Here is an 18,896-nt window from a genome sequence, read left to right on the forward strand (position 1 = left end):
CCCTCCCTCCCAGCCTGCTAGTTGTACGGTTCCTTTCCAACATATTGTCTTAGGAGTATCGTTATTGCATTGGTTCATCCTTTATTCTTTGTCTCACCATTCTGATGTTCCCTTTCCCTTCCCTAGTTCAGATCAAATGCTATATTTTTGTAGGTATATCTTAAACTGTACCTCATTCAATTCTTTGATGAGCTGATAATCAAGGAAGATTTGGAATCTAACCTTTAAAGATGGCTTGGAAGGTATACAGGCCAGTGTTCCTTCCTGGGGCCTAGTCTGTTACATTTAGAGTGGGTGATGCAGGCCTCAGACATTATTTCAGATGGAGTAGAGAGGCTAGGAGACTGGCTGGCTTGCCTGCCACTAGGCAGGCTCTGCTGAGGATGAACTGATAGAGCAATGGGGTCAGCATGGACTTGTAGACTCTGCTTGCATTTTTCCATTCAAGCTTTTCATTTCATTTTAAACTATTCATGAATGGCTTCAATACAAATTGATTCTTAGAGGTCACTCACATTTAACTCAAGAAAATCTGGATTTTAAAAAAAGAATTCAATGCATGAAATAGACATTTTGGAAAATAACAGACACCTAAATTACCACCACCACAATCAACTTAGCTACATGTCTTCCATGTAGATGGATTCACTGTTAATATTTTGCTGTAGATTCTTCCTGAACTCATACAAATGTGATATATTTATGTTTATGCATAGTTGTATATACATACATTTATGTTTCTGATATATACATATATTGTATAATATATACATGCATTTAAAAATATACTCATGAATTCTAAAGATGCATCATATTTAGCTATTCACACTCTACAGGAGTATTTAAAACCAAAAAGAACCATCTCCTTGATTCCTTGGCACTCTAGTCAGTTCTAATCATAGAGGTTTCCTTTTTTAATTGTTTAAGAATTTCAATATATGTATGCTTGGGAACACAAATGGCCTTTTTTTGTGTGCCTTTCCAAAAATGAGATCACTTTATGCCTTACATCTTTGCTTTGTTCTTTTTTTGTGCCAGTTCTGGGCTTGAACTCAGGGTCTGAGTGCTCTCCCTGAGCTTTTTTGTTCAAGGCTAGCACTCTATCACTTGAGCCACAGCTCCACTCCTGTTTTTGTTTGTTTGTTTTTGAGTAGTTTATTAGAGTCTCACATACTTTCCTGCCTCGGCTGGCTTTGAACTGCAGTTCTCAGATCTGGTCCTCTTGAATATCTAGGGTTACAGGCGTGAGCCACCAATGCCTAGATGCTTGGTGTGTTTTGTTGTTGTTGTTGTTGTTGTTGTTGTTTGTTTGTTTTTCCTCAGCAAGGCAAAATTTACTTCTGTGCAGAAGGGTGCTCCATTGGCAACCAAGCACCTCAGTTCTTTTCCTAAGTAACACCTGGCCATCCTTCCCTATCAGCACATATATCCTGCCCATTGCTCGGCCTTTGGTTTCTTCCTGTATGTAGATGTGCAATAGTGTGTTTAACGGTGGCTCTCCTGCTAGGTACTAACAGTTATGACAAGGATTGTGAGTTCACTTTGTGTGGGGCTGTCAGTGATCTCATCACCAGTATGGGAGGTGCCTGTATACAGTAAAGTACTTAGTAATTCTTAAGAGTCTGGTAAGTTGTCTAGGTACTGGTGGCTCAGGTCTGTAATCCTAGCTACTCAGAAGGCTGAGATCTGAGGATCATGGTTTGGCACCAGCCCAAGGAGAAAAGTCTATAAGACTTTTGGCTCCATTTAACCATCAAAAAAGTCAGAAGTGGGGCTATGGCTCAAGTAATAGAACACTGGCCTTGAGCAAAACAGCTCCCAGGCCCTCAGTTCAAGACTCAGGGTGACACACCAAATAAAGAAAGAAAAGAGGGAGGGAGGGAGGGAGGAAGGAAGCCTGTTAATGAAAATAATTTTGCCCTTATTGGAAGTCCAGTGGGTGTGTTTATGTGTTTGTCATTTATCCTCATCCCCAGTGTTCTGAAGCATTGCTGGCTGTTGGGGTTGGGGCAAGAACATGGTGAGATTGCTTGTAGTTCCTAAAGACTGCTCCCACAGAACCAGGCATTTCACCTGCTCACATTTCATTGCCGAAACCCAGAAGCAGATCATGTTTTGGGGGGTCTTGAGATTCATAAGATTTTGGATGCCTACTTTAAGAATAAAGTATATACATTTAAAAACCTGTCCCGTAGTGAATGTTTATTTAAAATGAGAAGCACCCAAGTTACAAGTTTTAAACTTATTTTTTTCTTTCTGTTTTTGTTTTGGACTCCACTAAGAACTTCTTGTTATATTTGAACTTACTTTTTTTCCCCCCAGTCCTGGGGTTTGAACTCAGGGATTGGGGCACTGTCCCTGAGCTTCTTTTGACCAAGGCTAGCACTCTACCACTCTTGAGCCACAGCATCACTTCCGGCATTTCCTGTTTATGTGGTACTGAGGAATCAAACCAAGGGCTTCATGCATGCTAGGCAAGCACTCTATCACTAAGCCACATTCCTAGCCCCATATTTGAACTTTATTGTGATCAGTAATTCTGCAAAAGTATACAAAGTCAATATGAAATTTAGGTTTATTACATAAGAATAATTCAGAATTTTAGGTTGCTATTATTATGTCGAGTAGCTTTGTTATCATATCCATATGCTCTTCTAAGGGCTAGCTAGGGTATAGCTCAGTGGTAAGGCACTTGGCCTAGTATGAGCAAAGTTCTGGGCTTGACTAGCAGTGTGTGACTAGCAGTGTGTGTGTGTGCATGAGTGTGTGCATGTGTGTGCATGTGTGAGTGTGTGCATGTGTGAGTGTGTGGTGGGGAGGGGCTCTTGTATTTATTAGATACAAGTTTATTGATGAGTCTGTGTAGGAGTCTGTCACTGGAATGCTTTTTTAGGCTGTTCCAGTGAGTTGGAAGCAGTTTTTTGTGCCATTTTATCTGGGATTATCAGACTTTGTTCAAAATCTGACAGGGATACCAAGGTGTGATCTGAAATGTTGACACACAAAACTGCAGCCTTCTATATTGGACTTGCTGTTTGTAGTACTGCTACTATGTTGTGCCCTACAAACCCTAGAGCTGTTTCACATGATTCCCACCAAGAAAGAGGAAGTATAGAGTGATTCATGGTTCCACATGCTCCATTAGTGAGCACATCCCTGAAAGACAATGTCCATTGTGTGTCGATGACAGGGTGATTCTCCACTGAAGCTCTGCACCTGCCAAGCTGAAGAATGACCCACTCAGGCCGGGCACTGGTGGCTCACACCTGTAATCCTAGCTATACAGAAGGCTGAGATCTGAGAATCATAATTCAAAAACCAGCCTGCACAGCAAAGTCTGTGAGACTCTTATCTCCAATTAACCACCAGAAAACCAGAAGTGGTGCTGTGGCTCAAAGTGGTAGAGCCCTAGCCTTGAGCTGAAAAGCTCAGGGACAGTGCCCAGGTCAGAGTTCTGCAAAGTTGCTGTCAGTTCAATTACTTTTGACTCCTTGGTTGCCTTAAAGTTGTCAGTTTTCAGTACAATTTGTGTTTTTGTTCTTGTTTTCTTTTTCCTTGTAGGTAAATGTGATAATTAGTGATAATTAGATTTCACTTCACTAGAAACCTTGTCTTTGCCTCTTGATACCTGTTTATATCATCTCTTTCCTTGTGTAAAATAAGAGTTATATTGAGAGATTGCATAGTAAAAAATGAAAAAATGCCTTATATTTTTTGTGTGTGTACCAGTCCTGGGGCTTGAACTCAGGACTTGGGTGCTATCTTTGAGCTTTTCTGCTCAAGGCTAATGCTGTACTACTTGAGCCACACACGGCTCCACTTCTGCCTGTATAGTGTTTGATTTGTCCCTAAGTAATGAGTAATAGGTACTTCTTACTACTATTAGTAACTATATGAACAGGGCCCTCCAATGTATTATCTATTGCTACATAATTACCCCAGTGGAGTAAAGTAATAATCTACTACTATTATTATTATTTTCTTTTGTGCCAGTCCTGAGGCTTCAAGTCAGGGCCTGGGCACTGTCCCTGAGCTTTTGTTGCCCAAGGCTAGCACTCTACCACTTGAGCCCCAGCTACACTTTTGGCTTTGTGGTGGTCAGTTGGACATAAAGAGTCTCACAGACATTCATTCTTGGGCTGGCTTTGACCTGAGATCCGAGGATCTCAGCCTCCTGAGTAGCTAGGATTAGGTGTGAGCCATCAGGGCCTGATTGCTGTTGCTGCTGCTGCTGTTGCTGCTGCTGCTGTTGCTGCTGCTGCTGCTGCTGCTGCTACTACTACTACTACCACCACTACCATTAATACACCAGTAGGTGCTTAAATTCAGGCCCTGTGCATTCACTTGGATTTTTTGCTCTAGGCTGGTACTCTGCCACTTGAATCACAGCTCTACTTCCAGCTTTTTGCTAGTTAATTGGAAATAAGAGTCTCACACCGACTTTCTTCCAGGGCTGGCTTCAAAACATCATCCTCAGATCTCATCTTCCTGAATAATGAGGATTACAAGTTTGAGCCACTAGCTTCCAGCCAAAATCCTTTTATTATTTTGCTTTTAGGGGTTTGAAATTCCAGAGTGGCTTTGCCCTAGCTCTCTCATGTGGTCACAGTAAGGGCTGTGTCAACTGAAGGCAGGCGGACCTGCTCTTACAAAGGCTCACTCCTAGAGAGGCAGAGAGCAAGGCAGAAATCACACGGATTTTTCTGACTGAGCCAGTTAAATCAGATAACAGGTGAGCCATATCCATTGTGTCACCGGATGCGAATACCTGGGAGGCCTGCAGGGGTAAGGCCATCCTAGAAGGTGGCACACTAACTTTGTAGCTGGTGAACTGAAATTTTTATTTTATTTGATTGATTGAAAAGGGTTTTCCTGTGTAGCCCAGGCTGGCCTTGAACTCTATCCTTCTGCTTCATCCTTAGCCAAGTTGTAAACAGATTCTGAGATTCCCTCTCTCTGCAAACCAGCTCCCTCTCAGGCTTCCTCATCTCAGGGTGGCAATGCCATTCTTCCCTTTGCTTGGTTGGGGAGACCTAGACCTAGACTCACATTTACCTCTCCTCGTCCCCTCACATCCTGTTATCTGGCAGCAAGAGCTAGGGGCTCTTCAACATAGGCCAAGAATTTAACCCTGTCACCATATGTGCTTCCCCCACCTAGTTCATGCTCCACTCCCCCCCACCCTTCGTCTTTGGTGTTTTGCAGAGGCCTGGAGCAGACCAATCTCCGATGCTCTTTTCTCCCTACAATAGCTGATGGCTATTTATTTTATTTTATTTATGTAATTGTACAAAGGAGTTGCAAGATCCAATCACTTTGTACTCTAAGTGCTTTCCTCATGCTTCCTTTGACTCAACCTGCCTGGCCTTGAACATATGGATTTAGCCTCCCCTCCTGAAAGCCTCCTTCATGTGCACTGTGCCCCCTGCTCAGGGCCTGGCTGCTTGATCCCCTACCTTTCACCTGCCGTTCCTCCTGAGAGTCTCCTTTACTTCCTACAGCACCATCCCAGTCCATTTCAGAGTTTCTGCATCCTGCCTGCTTCTGCTTCATTTGCCTGCCCTGCCTTTAATCTTTCTCCTTGGTCCCTTATCCTTGCCTTTATTTAATTTAAAAAACAAACAACTCTGAACTAGCAAGCAGGGATTTAAAAAAATCTTGTTCAGGGCAGTAAGGAGTGGCCTATCATATTTGCATATTCTTGAAGCTGTTTTCATTTTAACATTTAAAAATGTAGGTGTTACCTTTCCTCACAAATATGGTTGAAGTTAACATACCAGAAACATTTGTAACTCATCAGTACAGTGTGTTATTTCTTGCCCAAGATTAGTAGATCCGATTACAGGAGTGAAAAAAGAAAAAGTAGTTTAGGAGTTTCCCTTATATGAACTGATTCTTCTGTGAATAGATTGCAAGTTAGGCATGTAATTTAGAGAGCGGATTAAGGTCTATAGTTCTGTGGAGAATTATAAGGAGAAGCATTAGGAAAAGTACAAAGTATGTGTTCAGAGACCATATCTTTTATTTTCTAATGGAAAGATAAAAGCTGTATATGTTTATTGGGTACAACATGATGTTTTAAAATATGTAGGTATTGTGGAATGGCTCCAGCTTGCACATTGCCTCACTAATTTTTTGTTTTAGTAAGAAGAATTAAGCTCTGCTTCTTATTCATTTTTAACATCTGATCCACTATTATAAGAACTATGGCCATCGTAGGGCTGGGAATGGCCTAGTGGTAAAGTGCTTACCTCGTATACATGAAGCCCTGGGTTCTATTCCTCAGCACCACATATATGGAAAAAGCCGGAAGTGGCGCTGTGGCTTAAGTGATAGAGTGCTGGCCCTGAGCAAAAAGAAGCCAGGGAGAGTGCTCAGGCCCTGAGTTCAAGCCCCAGGACTGGCAAAAAACAAAACAAAACAAAAACTATGGCCATCATATTGTACAATAGAGCTCTTGAACTAATTCTTCTACCCAACTGAAACTTTGTATCCTTTGAGCAATCAGAAATGTATGTTATGTGTTAAGAACAGAAAGGTGAGCATACCAGGGAGGTTAGGAAAGATATGTGGCTGGAAATATGGCCTAGTGGCAAGAGTGCCTGACTCGTATACATGAAGCCCTAGGTTCGATTCCCCAGCACCACATATATAGAAAATGGCCAGACATGGCGCTGTGGCTCAAGTGGTAGAGTGCTAGCCTTGAGCAAAGAGAAGCCAGGGACAGTGCTCAGGCCCTGAGTCCAAGGCCCAGGACTGGCAAAAAAAAAAAAAAAAAAAGGAAAGATATGTTGCCTAGAAGTATGGATAGTGGAAAAGCAGCCCTCTGCTGGCAGACAACTTGACAAGTTTGTCAGGAATGGCAGATATGGGGCTGTTGTGGCCCACTGTGCCGTTTGCCAACTCTACATTGAGTTATTGTGTGTGATACCTTAGGAGTCAAGAGAGGCAGCCTAACCCTGCTCTCACATGCCCAGGAGGCAGAGGGATGGACTGTGTAAGTAGAGGACAGGCCTCTGGGGGAAGGTGGAATAAAATGACTGCCCTGTGAAGTGGCCCACCGAGAGGAACACTGAAAGTGTGAGTGGAATTTCAGGAGGGAGGAGGAGGAGAAAGGAAGGAGGAGAGAGCCCCAGAAACAGCCTTGGCTGTTTCTCCACATTAGTCATCTGGAGCCTTGGTCAGAAAGCAGATTCCAGGTCTGATGGGCAAGCTGCTTCTACATTACACACACACACACACACACGCACGCATGCACGCACGCGCATGGCCTTACCTCTTAGGACCAGACTCCCTGCTTCTGCTTCCTTGACCTCTGGGGTTAGGGTTACTCCCTGAGTGGCTTAGAGAGGAGATCCAAACAGAGGCCAGGAGACCAAGGGACCAATGGCCCTAGAACCACATGACCTTCTGTTGGTCCTAGGGATATTACCACAGCCTTGGGCTGCCTTCTCCTCCCTCTATAAGTTCTCTTGGTAACTTCCCTTGGTTCTGTCTGACTTTATCTTCTCTAAACTCTGCTTAGAATGTTACTCTGGTCTTTCAGAAAGGAATTGATTCTATCATTGGTTAATTTAATTTTTTTGCTTTTTATGAATTGCCAGTCCATCTTCCTGTGATGAAATCCGGTGATACACTTTGAAAAGCATATGGTGGAAGGGGTGTGTCAGTCATTCTTTTCAAGCCATTTCAATGCCATAATTTAGCCTGTGTCAGCCCAGCATGAGCCTCCCAAGGAGCATTGAGATAGCATAGGATTCCACCCTTTTGGTGTGTGGCAGAACTGGGGTAGAGATGATCAACAAGGATAGGCAGTTTAGGAAGTATGGTGGCAGAGGAAAAACTTAAACATCACGGAAGTGTTTTTCTGCTTCTCCCTGAGGGCCAGCTGTTCCCTCCCAGGGCCCTCCCATACTAGGCTGATTGCAGTGCAGTAGTGGGGCCTTCCCAAGTTTACATTAGGAATTTGATCATTTTGGCTGTGTGTGTGTGTGTGTGTGTGTGTGTGTGTGTGTGTGTATGCATACATACACACATTCGTGCTGGGTACTAGCGCTTGACTCAGGGCTTTGTATTCTTATTTAGCTTTCTTACCCAGGGCTAGCATTCTACTACTTGAGACACACCTCCAATCCAGCATTTTGTTGGTTAACTGGAGATGGAGTCTTAGACTTTCTGCTCAGGCTGGCTTTGAACTGAACTGCTGTCCTTCACATCTCAGCCTTCTGAGTAACTAGGGTTACAGATGAGCCACCAACGCCTAGCTAAGGAATTTGATCCTTTTATTCAGATCTCTCTACCTTTCTTACCTAAGAATTGAAGCAGGTCATATTTCTGACAGTCATATTGCAATCCCCAGAGAATTCCGAGGCTATTGTTTTGCTTCAACATGATAGGCATGTATGTCCACAAATACGTACTAAATATACACATACATGTACGTTTCCAATTTTCTTCCTAGATTTTGTCCCTAATTGCGTTCATCTGCATTGAGACCATCATGGAGTGCTCCCCGTGCGAAGGCCTCTACTTTTTCGAGTTTGTAAGCTGCAGCGCATTTGTGGTGACTGGAGTCTTGCTGGTTTTGTTCAGCCTCAACCTTCACATGAGGATCCCCCAGATCAACTGGAACCTGACAGTGAGTACAGGCCACCACCGACTGCCAGAGGATTGAGGCTGCTTGGAGTCAAGAGAGAGTTGGAACCTCTCCACGTCATGTTTGTTTTAGTTTATTTTCATATTTAAATATCATTACAGCTGATCTGTGAAATTGTAAGATTTCTTTACTGAGTTAACGAAAACTACAGCATAAATTAAATCCTAACCCATTGTAGGAACACTGTAGGAAAATCATCTAGGCTCTTTTAAAGATGTCATTTCTACTTGATGATCATCGGAGAAGATGGGCTGGGTATTTGCAAAATATGGGAAAGAAAATGGCATTAATACATTTGCATACTTTTTAGACTAAACACAAAAAAGGCTATTTATAAAAAATATTGATTTTGGAGGAATTGAAAGTATGAATGAAAATATCCATGACTTGCAAAACTTAGAAGTAAGTATGAATCTGGAGCAGCTGGGAGAGGCATGGGTGCTTTGCTCAAAACGTCTTTGGTAGAAAGGTATGCTTCTCCTAAGTGCTGGTGGCTCACACCTGTAATCCAAGTTACCCAGGAGGCTGAGATCTGAGGATCGCAGTTCAAAGCCAGCCTGAGCAGAAAAATTCACGAGACTCTTACCTCCAATTAACCACCAGAAGTGGCATGGTGGCTGAAAGTGATAGAGCACTAGCCTGAGTGAAAAAGCTCAGGGACAGTGCCTAGGACCTGAACTCAAGCACCATGACTGACCAGAAAAAAAGAAAGAAAGGCATGCTTCCTTCTCTCTGTGGTTTGAGTTCTTAGCCCTGTTTGGACACATGGTCAGTTGCCATGGGAATCTCAGAGCCAGTCAGTCTCAAGCCCCTTTCCTGAACTTACATTCACTCTTCAGCTCCAGTCCCTTCCTCAGCGAGTATTTATTGAGTGGGCCTTAGTAACTCCAGGCAACTGGGATACCAGTGAATAAGATGACCTTGGCTTTGCTCCCAGATTATTTATTATTTTCTTTCGTACTGGGGATTGGACCTAGGGCCTTACACTTGCTAGACAAGTGCTTCATTATTTGAGTTATGCCCTTAGATTGAGCTCTCCTTGAGATTTATTTTTATTTATTTTTTTGACAGTACTGGCATTTGAACTCAGGACCATATGCTTTTAAGGCAGGCAGGCCCTATACTGCTCTAACCAATGCCTCTAGCCCTCTGAGAGATTCTAATGTTAACAAATCCCACATTTGAGGGATTTGTTCTGTGGTGTTTTCCTCTGTACTCTAGGAGCTCACATACTGACATGTTCCACCCTCTTTATCCCCATTAGTGTCAGGCTTTCTACTCATCCCCATTCCTCCCTTCTTCCAGCCCTTGCTCACCTGGCCCATCCTGTTTATGGATGTCTGACCCTCTACCTCAAGCCTGTCAGTGGCTTCTGCTCTTCTCAGCTGCCACCAGAGCCAAGGCCTGCTCATCTAAATCTTCCTAAAGAGGAGGTCTGCACCTGCCTGCTTTCACTACTTCCCTCTAGCCTAGTTGCTCTTCTAATCTTTAACCATTAAGAAAATTGTGAAAGTTAGTGTGCATTATAATGAAGAATTACAATGAGTGTGTAGCCACCACCTAGGGCAGGAACTTGGATAGTCTCTGAGTTATTTCCAAAGACAACTTCCGCTTCCCCAAACACCCTCCTAACCTTGCCCATCTGGCTTCTGTCCCCACTCCATCATTCAAAGCCCCCGTGTTCTGGATCCTCCAGCTGCTCAGGGCCTCCTCACCCCACTGGCCCTGACTTCTCTGGGATGCTCCATCCCCCTGGCCAGACTTTCTGCTCTTTCCTATATGACACCTGTTCCTGGCTTCCTTCTTCCTTGGGTGTTCCTTCTCAGTGGCCACTATGGTTCTGGCTCCTTGCCTAGATTCTATCTTTGAATCCAGGCTCCTGTCTCAGTGAGTTAAGAAAGGTTTGGAGTCACTCAGAGTGGCTGCTTGTGGAGCCCCGAGCCCTTGGCCATGACTTTTTCCCCTGACCTCAAATACCTATGCCAGCCCAAGCAGTCCTTAACTCTTCAACAACAATTAGGTGTTCAGTACTTCATTCATCTTGGATACCAGCTCCCACAGTTAGCACAGCCAGATCCACAGGTGGAGGGCTCAGCTCACCAGACTGCCTTGCTTCAGATAACAGTTTCAGCTGGGGTGCGCAGCCACATCTGCCCAGCTCACTACAGATTTGGGTTTACACAAGCCCTTCTCAGGCCCCGTAATTTTCTACAATGGCTCACAAAACTCAGGAAAATGATTTCTTTGCAATTCTGGTTTGTTAAAAGCATACAGGTTGTGGGTAGCCAAATGGAAGAGGTGAACAGGATGAGGTTTTTAAGGGCCCAAGTGTGCAGGAGCTTCTGTCCCCGCGGAGGTCCCAGTGAGTCACCTTCCCAGCATTTGTGTGTACCTGCCAATGAAGGAGCTCCCAAACTGGTTTAGGGTATTTTTGAAAGTGTGATTTCCTTAGGTAGGCACAATTAATTGGTCAAATCTTCAGTCTCTGGGTGACTGAACTCAGTATTTAGGGGAAGAACTAAAAGTTCCAACCAGTTGCTTTTTCTGGCTATCACCCAACCTTGATGAAACTATCACCTCTTCCCCACCAAGAATGGCAGTGGCCTCATTAGCTTGAACTTGAAGCCTAATTAGCCAGCCATGGGGACAGATGTTGGTGATCCCAGCTGCTTGAGAGATGAAGATAGAAGGATCTTTTGAGGCCAGGTGTTTGAGACCAGCCTGGGCAATATAAACCCTGTCTCAAAAAAACAAGCAAACTTCAGGGCTTTCTATGAATAAGCAAAATGCTTCTATGACTCAAGAAATTTCAATAATTTGATCAAATTTATAGCTTTGTGTGCACACATGTGTGCACACTCACACTGGCATTAGGGCTTGAACTCAATGCTTTACACATTCTCACTTGGCTTTCTTGCTCACAGCGCTAGTTCTCTACTATTTGAACGAGACCTCCAGCCTGGTATTTTGCTGATTAATTAGAGCCACCAATGTGCATTGGTCTGTGATGGCCTACAGTGGATCCAGTGCACAAGACTCTCATTCTAGATCATTCCGCGAGCATTGACACCTGCTTCATGCCAGGTTTGGGGAACAGAAGTAGAGTTCAGGCTGCAAGCTCCTCTTCAGGGGAGCTGAGTCCTCACCAGGCTAGGATGACTGGTGAGGAGGTGGCTGCCTCAGTGGCAGACTGGAGTGGGGCAGGACACTCAGGAAATGCCAGGCTCCAGAGGGGCCTCGAGGTATACAAAGTGACTTCTTGGCACAGAGTATGGAAGCAGGGGCCTGGTTGTAGGATAAGACCATTCTTTATACCTGGAACAGAGTCAGGGTTTGCTAGGATTCACCAGGGCCAGGCATGTGACGCAAACAGGTAAGAAAGGAGATGGGGGCTAGGAGTCTGGGACAGAGAGGGTGGTCCCCTGCTTAAGTTAGCTGATTTGTGGTGCTTTATAGAGCTACTAGTACAATTTTTCAAGAGTAGTGTTCGCTAGGTCAGGTGGTGTTGATCTGCTACTGGGTTGCCTAGGTACACACCTGTGCTTACAGTGGTGTGTTATTCAAAGCAAGAGCAAAAGCATGTGTTTACAAATGGGAACAATGGGATGGATGATTGCCTCGCTCCTAGTCTTGACATTCCTCTTCATCTCCTAGCATAAGGAAGGCCAGTAACCTTTCAGGAACCAGACAGATGACATAAAGTGGCTGTGTGAGACTGTAGGGAGTGGGGAGGACTGTGACAAACTAGAGAGTACATGTCCCATCAAAGGAAACATTTAGACACAGTCTTCCCTTGATGATACACCAAGGGATGCCCCTAATATGAAGGATGAGTCAACAGCTTGGGAAACTCACTTTAATTGAACTCACTTTTTAGTATCGCAGTCTTGAGCCTTTTAATTAATTGTGCAAGTAGTAAATGTAGAAAGACTAAAACATAGGTATTTAAAAAATCTGTGATGACTCAAAAGAAATGCCAACATACGTTCAAATAAAAGCTCAAGGCTAGCACTCTGCCACACTGAGCCACAGCTCCACCTCTGGTTTTTGAGTGATTAATTGACGTTAAGAGTTTCATGGGGACTTTCCTGTCTGGGCTGGCTTTGAACTGCCATCCTCAGATCTCAGCCTCCTAAGCAGCTAGGATTACAGGCGTAAGCCACCAGCACCTGGCTTGCTAAATTCGTAATAAACAAAAAGTAGGATGAATTGTAGGATTATTTTGCTAAACAAAATAAGCCAGGTACAAATCACATACTATATGTCAGTCTGTTTCTATGAGATATCCAAATATAGGAAAATCCAGAGACAGAAGTACAGGTTAGTGGTTGCCTACGATTGGGATGTGAATGAGGAACGACTGCTAGTGAGTGTGATATGGGTGTGTGTGTGTGTGCGTGTGTGTATGTGCCATAAATGTGATGATTTTTATCACAAACCTATAGTTCTAGTTACTTGTAGGCAGAGATAGGGACTTGAGGTACAAGGCCGCCAGGGCATAAAAGTTTGTGAGACTGTCTTAACCAATGGCTTGACAAGGTGGTGTGCACCTTTTATCTCAGCTATGGGGGAAAGCACAATGGCTGGGTGCAGTGGTGTGAGCCTGTCATCCCAGTGACACAGGGAAGCACAAGTGGATTGCAGCCCAGGTACAAAGTGAGACTCAACCTGGAAACCAGTGCATGAATAGAAGGGGCTAGCTGGGTGCCGCGTGGCTCACACCCATCATTCCAGCTACTCAGGAGGCCGAGATCTGAGCATCATGGTTCAGAGCCAGCCAGGGCAGACAAGTCCAAGAGACTTAACTCTAACCAGCAAAAAGCTAGAACTTGAAGTATGTCTCAAGTGTAGGGTGTCAGCCACGAGTGAAAAACCTAAGGGAGAATGTGTTCAAGCCTCAGTACCACAGTACCCAGAACAGAAAGTGCCTATGAACATGTAAAACGCTCCAGCTGGGCCAGGCGTTGTGCTGGGCTTGTTATCTGTGTGGTTCTGTTTAACCCCAGAACCACTCTGGGGGCAGGAAGCTTGAAACAGAAAAAGTATGCTCTTGGAAAGTAGTGTGCTTTAAGTGTCACGCATGGTGCTGAGGAAAGCAGAGGGACTGCCCCGATTTCCATTCATTTGGATTCTTGGGGAGCTTGGTTCATATCCAGATGTCAGTATTTTCTCTTTCTTTTGTTTTTGGTGGTGCTGGGGTTTCAACTCAGGGCTCTGTGTTTGTAGGAGGGCATTCTACCACTTGATCCACACTGCCAGTTCTTCTTTGCTTTATTTTTTTTTCTGGATAGGGTCTTATGGATTCCAGTCATACACCACTACACTCAGCTTGATTAAGATAAGATGTCAATAACTTTTTGTCTGGGGTGTCCTCAAACCTTGGTCCTTCTGATCTCTGGTCTGCCCCCTCAATAGATAGGATTACAGGACTGAGCTCCTGTGCCTGGCTTATTTTCTTTGTTAAAATTTGAGTGTCTATTTGAAATGAAACTAGAGACCCAGGGGTACAGTTTAGCAGTAGAGTGCTGGCCTAGCATGTATGAGGCCCTGGTTTCATCACCGGCACTGTAACTAACAAACTAAGTACATAAACAAATCACAATTCTATAAATGGTAACAACTTAAATAATAACGTTACCAATTTTGATAGCTGTCTAGGTCAATGACTGGTGATGTGGTAGGGAGAGGTATGGATTTGGCTGTGGCAGTTTGCCCAGCAACATCATAAACTGTTACTTTGTGTGACTAAAGCCCCTGTGATGTGGAGACCGAGGTTCAGAACTATCCAGAGTTGGTTGTGGGCCTTAGTGTGGAAGTTCTTTGGTTGCTTTTAGGCACATTCTTTTCAAGTGGTTTTATTTTATCTTTTTCCTTAGGATTTGGTCAATACGGGACTCAGCACTTTCTTTTTCTTTATTGCCTCCATCGTACTGGCTGCTTTAAACCACAAGACCGGAGCAGAGATTGCCGCCGTGGTAAGCAATTGGAAGGGTTAAAGGGCAAGCTGATTTCACACTTCTGGGACCATTCTTGCCTGTCCCCTGACGTGTCTGGCCATAGGGTTGAGGTGTGGGAGCTGGGGACCAGATAGAAGGCACTCACACTTCATGCCGTGTGTTTTTGTATACTGTCCACTTGTATGGAGCATGTATTCTTTCCATCTCTAGTGGGGGATTTAAAGCTTTTATTTATTTTTTTTGTCAGTCCTGGGGCTTGAACTCAGGGCCTGAGCACTGTCCCTGGCTTCCTTTTTCTCAAAGCTAGCACTCTATCACTTGAGCCACAGCGCCACTTCCAGCTTTTTCTGTTTATGTGGTGCTGAGGAATCAAACCCAGGGCTTCATGCATGCTAGGTAGGCACTCGACTGCTAAGCTACCTTCCCAGCCTCGGGATTTAAAGTTTTTAAAAACTCTTTATCTGGCTCTTCTATAAGCACCACTCGGTAGCTTATTTAAGCCTGCCTACATAATGCAAACCCTTTCGCTCGTCACCTGGAACTGCTGACTGGGGTGGCCCAGGTGAGTGGCAGCAGGTAACTGTGGGGGCTGGGAGTTGACTCTCAGCCTTGTAACTGGTTGTGAGACTCTAAAATGCTTTCTACATCATATTTCATGTATCTTTTCACATCTGGGAGCAGAGTTCATTAATTACATGAGATAACAGAAGCACTTAGTGATTTTTTTTTTCCCCAAAGTCTAAAGCGTATCAAAAGACCCCTTAGGCTGTTTTCAGGTCAGCGGGATTATCTGTGGGTCACATGACTAGAGACTCAGACAATAGTAATAACTACTCATTGATCAGAGCTGAGGATGGGAGCAGCTGGGTGGAGGTCATACAGCTCAGGTCCCTATGAAGCCATCAGGTTTGGGATTGTGTGCAAGGCTAATGATGTCTGTGTACTTTAGATATTTGGCTTCTTGGCCACAGCAGCTTACGCGGCGAGCACTTTCCTGGCTGTGCAGAAGTGGAGAGTCAGCATCCGCCAGCAGAGCGCCAATGACTACATTCGAGCCCGCACTGAGTCCAGAGATGTGGACAGTCGCCCGGAGATCCAGCGCCTGGACACGTGAGGACCCCCAGAGTCCTGCTTCCACCACATGCCCACCTGTCCTTCAATCAAGTTTTCTTTCTCTCAGCACATTAGATCTTCATGTGATTCCGTTGAATTTTGTCCCCTTTGGTAAAAATTCACTTTGGGAAAGGCTGTCCATAGTGGCCCGGTGGGCAACTCTGTGTGGCTGGAAAGGCCTGCATCCTCTGGCCCTGGGTGGCTGTGGGGGCAGTAGCCCCACTGACCACCCACGTCCACTCTAGGTCTCAGCTGTCCCAGAGCACTGGCTCTCATCCCAGAGCCACGTTGTCATATATATTTGTGATGAGTCAGAACTTTGGGTCAAATGGGCTGCTAAGAGGGGGAAGTGCATGTCAGGACATGAAGGTGTAGGGTTGTTACGGTCTCAGCCTTGATTTCTGGGCAGTCCCTGTAGTGTGCTCTGGGTGGATGTTGAGTCTGTGTGCCAGGATCCACCCTCATTGTCTTCCATACCTGGGGTGCCCGGGTCGTCAGCACAGCCTGAAGGCCACATGGGACTCTGGGGGTCTTGGTGATGGATCTCTTTGTGTGGTCTGTGTGTTGCAAGGACAGGAAAAAGCTGGTATTCTGTGGGGACAGTTCCATGGGATACTGACTCTTGGAAGGGTCTCCATTTTTCTCCTACCTTGCTGAGAAATCACTTGATTCTTCCTCAAAAGAACCACCTTCCTGAGTCCCAGACTCTTCCAGTGATATGAAGACCATTTTGTTTGCCAGTTTTCCTGCCTACCCTAAACCTGGAGGCTGAATTGCAGTTTCTGCAATTTTACCTTCTCAGGTAAAAGCCACGAAGGAAACACAGCCCCATTCCGCCAGCCAAAGCACTTGCCAGCCTGCTGGCCTCCTGGACCACATATGGGAAGTATGTATGTATGTGTGTGTGTGTGTGCACTACAAATCAACACACACACACACACACACACACACACACACCTGTTTTATGGATATGAACTGATTTGCTCAATGCCAGAGAAGAGTTCTAAAGTGACGCTGGGTAGACTTGTCCAGGATTCGAGCATACTTGAATTTGTACCAGGGCATGTCCTTCCACGGACGTTCCAAGGCACTAACTGTTGCTTTGGATGTTATCATGAACATCAATCTTGGAAGCTGTTGGGGGGAAAAATCCTACTTAAGGTTTTTGATTGGTTCTTGATAAAGTGAGAATTATTTTTGTGGTGAACGAGTTAAATAAGCCTCTAGGATGCTGTAGTTTTTGTGTTTTAGAGACTAATTTTATCTTTTATGGCAAAATGATCTTAATTTGTCAGGTTTTTCACTCTAAACCATTATGTTTACAGATCTCACTCTAGCTCTGATATTTTGGGTTGAGTCCTATTGAGGAAAAGACAACTGTTGGCAGGAAGGTCTTGCAGGATCTTGTACCAGGATGACTCACAGTGCCACAGTGTGCCGTGGACTAAACAGTCAAGAAGGGGCTGGGGAGGAGAACCTGTGACACATCCCTCCCTGAGCCTGTGTGGCACTGCAGTCTTCAGGAAAGAACAGCATCTGAGTTAACAGTGAAGAGGGGCTGCCGGCCAGCAGATGTCATGTCTGGTGGTCAGGGCCAAAGGTCAGCTCCTTAAACCCAGTGTCCAGCACAGTCCAGTTCTGCTGCGGTTCCTGTCTGGGGCAGTGGCCCAGGTCACATGGCCAAGCTTGTGTCTGGTTTCAGGGGTTGATCCAGCTAGTCTAGTGGTAACTCCTACCCCTCCCCACTTCTCCCACAGAGGGCAGTCTGGGTCTGGCCCCATGCCCGGTGAGTCTGGTAGAGCCCACTTCACATGTCTGTCTGAGTCAGAACACCTCGTGCTTCCCCAGCTTTGAATCTATTAGATGGGGTGATATGGGGGGAATGATGGCATCTGGATTTTATCTGTTCATTTCACATGTTTATTTGGTATTTGTTGAGTGTGTCTGCATGATCAAAATTGGGCTTATCTCCCTTTGAGAATTCCATTCAAAATCACTTCACAAAGACCCGGCCATGTGTCAGCTGGGTCCCACTTAAAGGACCACCCTGAGCTTTATCAGGAATCTTCTGGGAGTCATGTTACTTGGCCTCAGTAGAAGGCCACCTTTGAAGTGAGTCTGAGAAAAAACTATTTAGGCTGGTTGTTGCCTGAGTTTCCCCATGACTTCAGCGAAGCCAGTTTCTCATCTGGTGAAAAGGAACAATGCCTGCCTCCTGAGGATGTGCTTTCAGCTGAAAGGAAGAGTTCTGAGGTCTATGAAGACAGCAAGTACCCCGGGAGGCTAGGGAGCCATGCCGCCTTGTGCCCAGACAGACTCGGGAGTTAATTTGCATCTTAGAGATAGAAATCTTTGGCATTATTTATGTCCTAGTAACTATTTAATTCCTTTGTGATATGAGGCTTACCCAGGGGTTTTGTAAATGTATTTCCTTGTTCTATTTAATTAGTTCCCATCGAATCAGAAGTGGCCCATACACTTTCTGCATGTACTGAGTGTACTGAGGGCATGGCCTGAGGAAAAGTAAAGCATGCTGCTCATCTGCAGCCACGTCAAGGCACCTGTAGAGTTTTCTTATGTAGTCTCCAGGTTTGGGATCTTAAATTGATCTCTGAAAATTGAAGGAAAAGTGTGTGTGTGTGTGTGTGTGTGTGTGTGTGTGTGTGTGTGTGTGTGTGTGAGAGAGAGAGAGAGAGAGAGAGAGAGAGTCCTGGGACTTGAGCTTTTTTGATCAAGACTAGCACTCTAGGCTACAGATCCACTTCTGGCCTTTTGGTAGTTAATTGGAGATAAGAATCTCATATTGACTTTACTGCCCTCGCTGGTTTTGAACCATGATCTTCAGATCGCAGCCTCCTGAATAGCTAGGATTGCAGGCATGAGCCACCATGTGTTTTTACCTTTAGTTGTTCCCATATGGACTGGTACCACTTAAATTTGGGGTATTTTAAGGCTGAGGTAAGCTTAGTTTTCTGCATTTTCTGGTGAAATTTAAATTGATTTTCATAATGGGAACAGGACTTGAAAGGTCTAGAGTGTTTCTGGAGCTGAAGGGATGAAGCCCTCTAGCATTTGATGGATCCTCTTGATGGTTTGGATGGGTATAGACACTGACATGTTCAGAGGACGTATGTCTTGGCACTAATGTAGTCTATTGGATGTTTTCCTCC

At 44.8% G+C, this 18,896-nt stretch overlaps 1 protein-coding gene across 2 annotated transcripts in view; it reads left to right on the forward strand.

Moving 5' to 3' along the window:
* Cmtm4 (CKLF like MARVEL transmembrane domain containing 4) overlaps nucleotides 1-18,400 on the forward strand; it is a 50,954-nt gene extending 32,554 nt beyond the window's left edge. For both annotated transcript variants that reach the window (XM_048355422.1, XM_048355421.1), the window contains exons 2-4: nucleotides 8,462-8,638; nucleotides 14,533-14,631; nucleotides 15,563-18,400. In XM_048355422.1, coding sequence (XP_048211379.1) covers nucleotides 8,462-8,638; nucleotides 14,533-14,631; nucleotides 15,563-15,727 — 441 coding nt within the window. In that variant the 3' untranslated portion in view covers nucleotides 15,728-18,400. The remainder of the gene's footprint in view (nucleotides 1-8,461; nucleotides 8,639-14,532; nucleotides 14,632-15,562) is intronic.
* Nucleotides 18,401-18,896: the final 496 nt, after the last annotated feature.

This window comes from Perognathus longimembris, chromosome 10 (genome assembly GCF_023159225.1).
Source record: "Perognathus longimembris pacificus isolate PPM17 chromosome 10, ASM2315922v1, whole genome shotgun sequence".
Classification (NCBI taxonomy): Eukaryota; Metazoa; Chordata; class Mammalia; order Rodentia; family Heteromyidae; genus Perognathus; species Perognathus longimembris.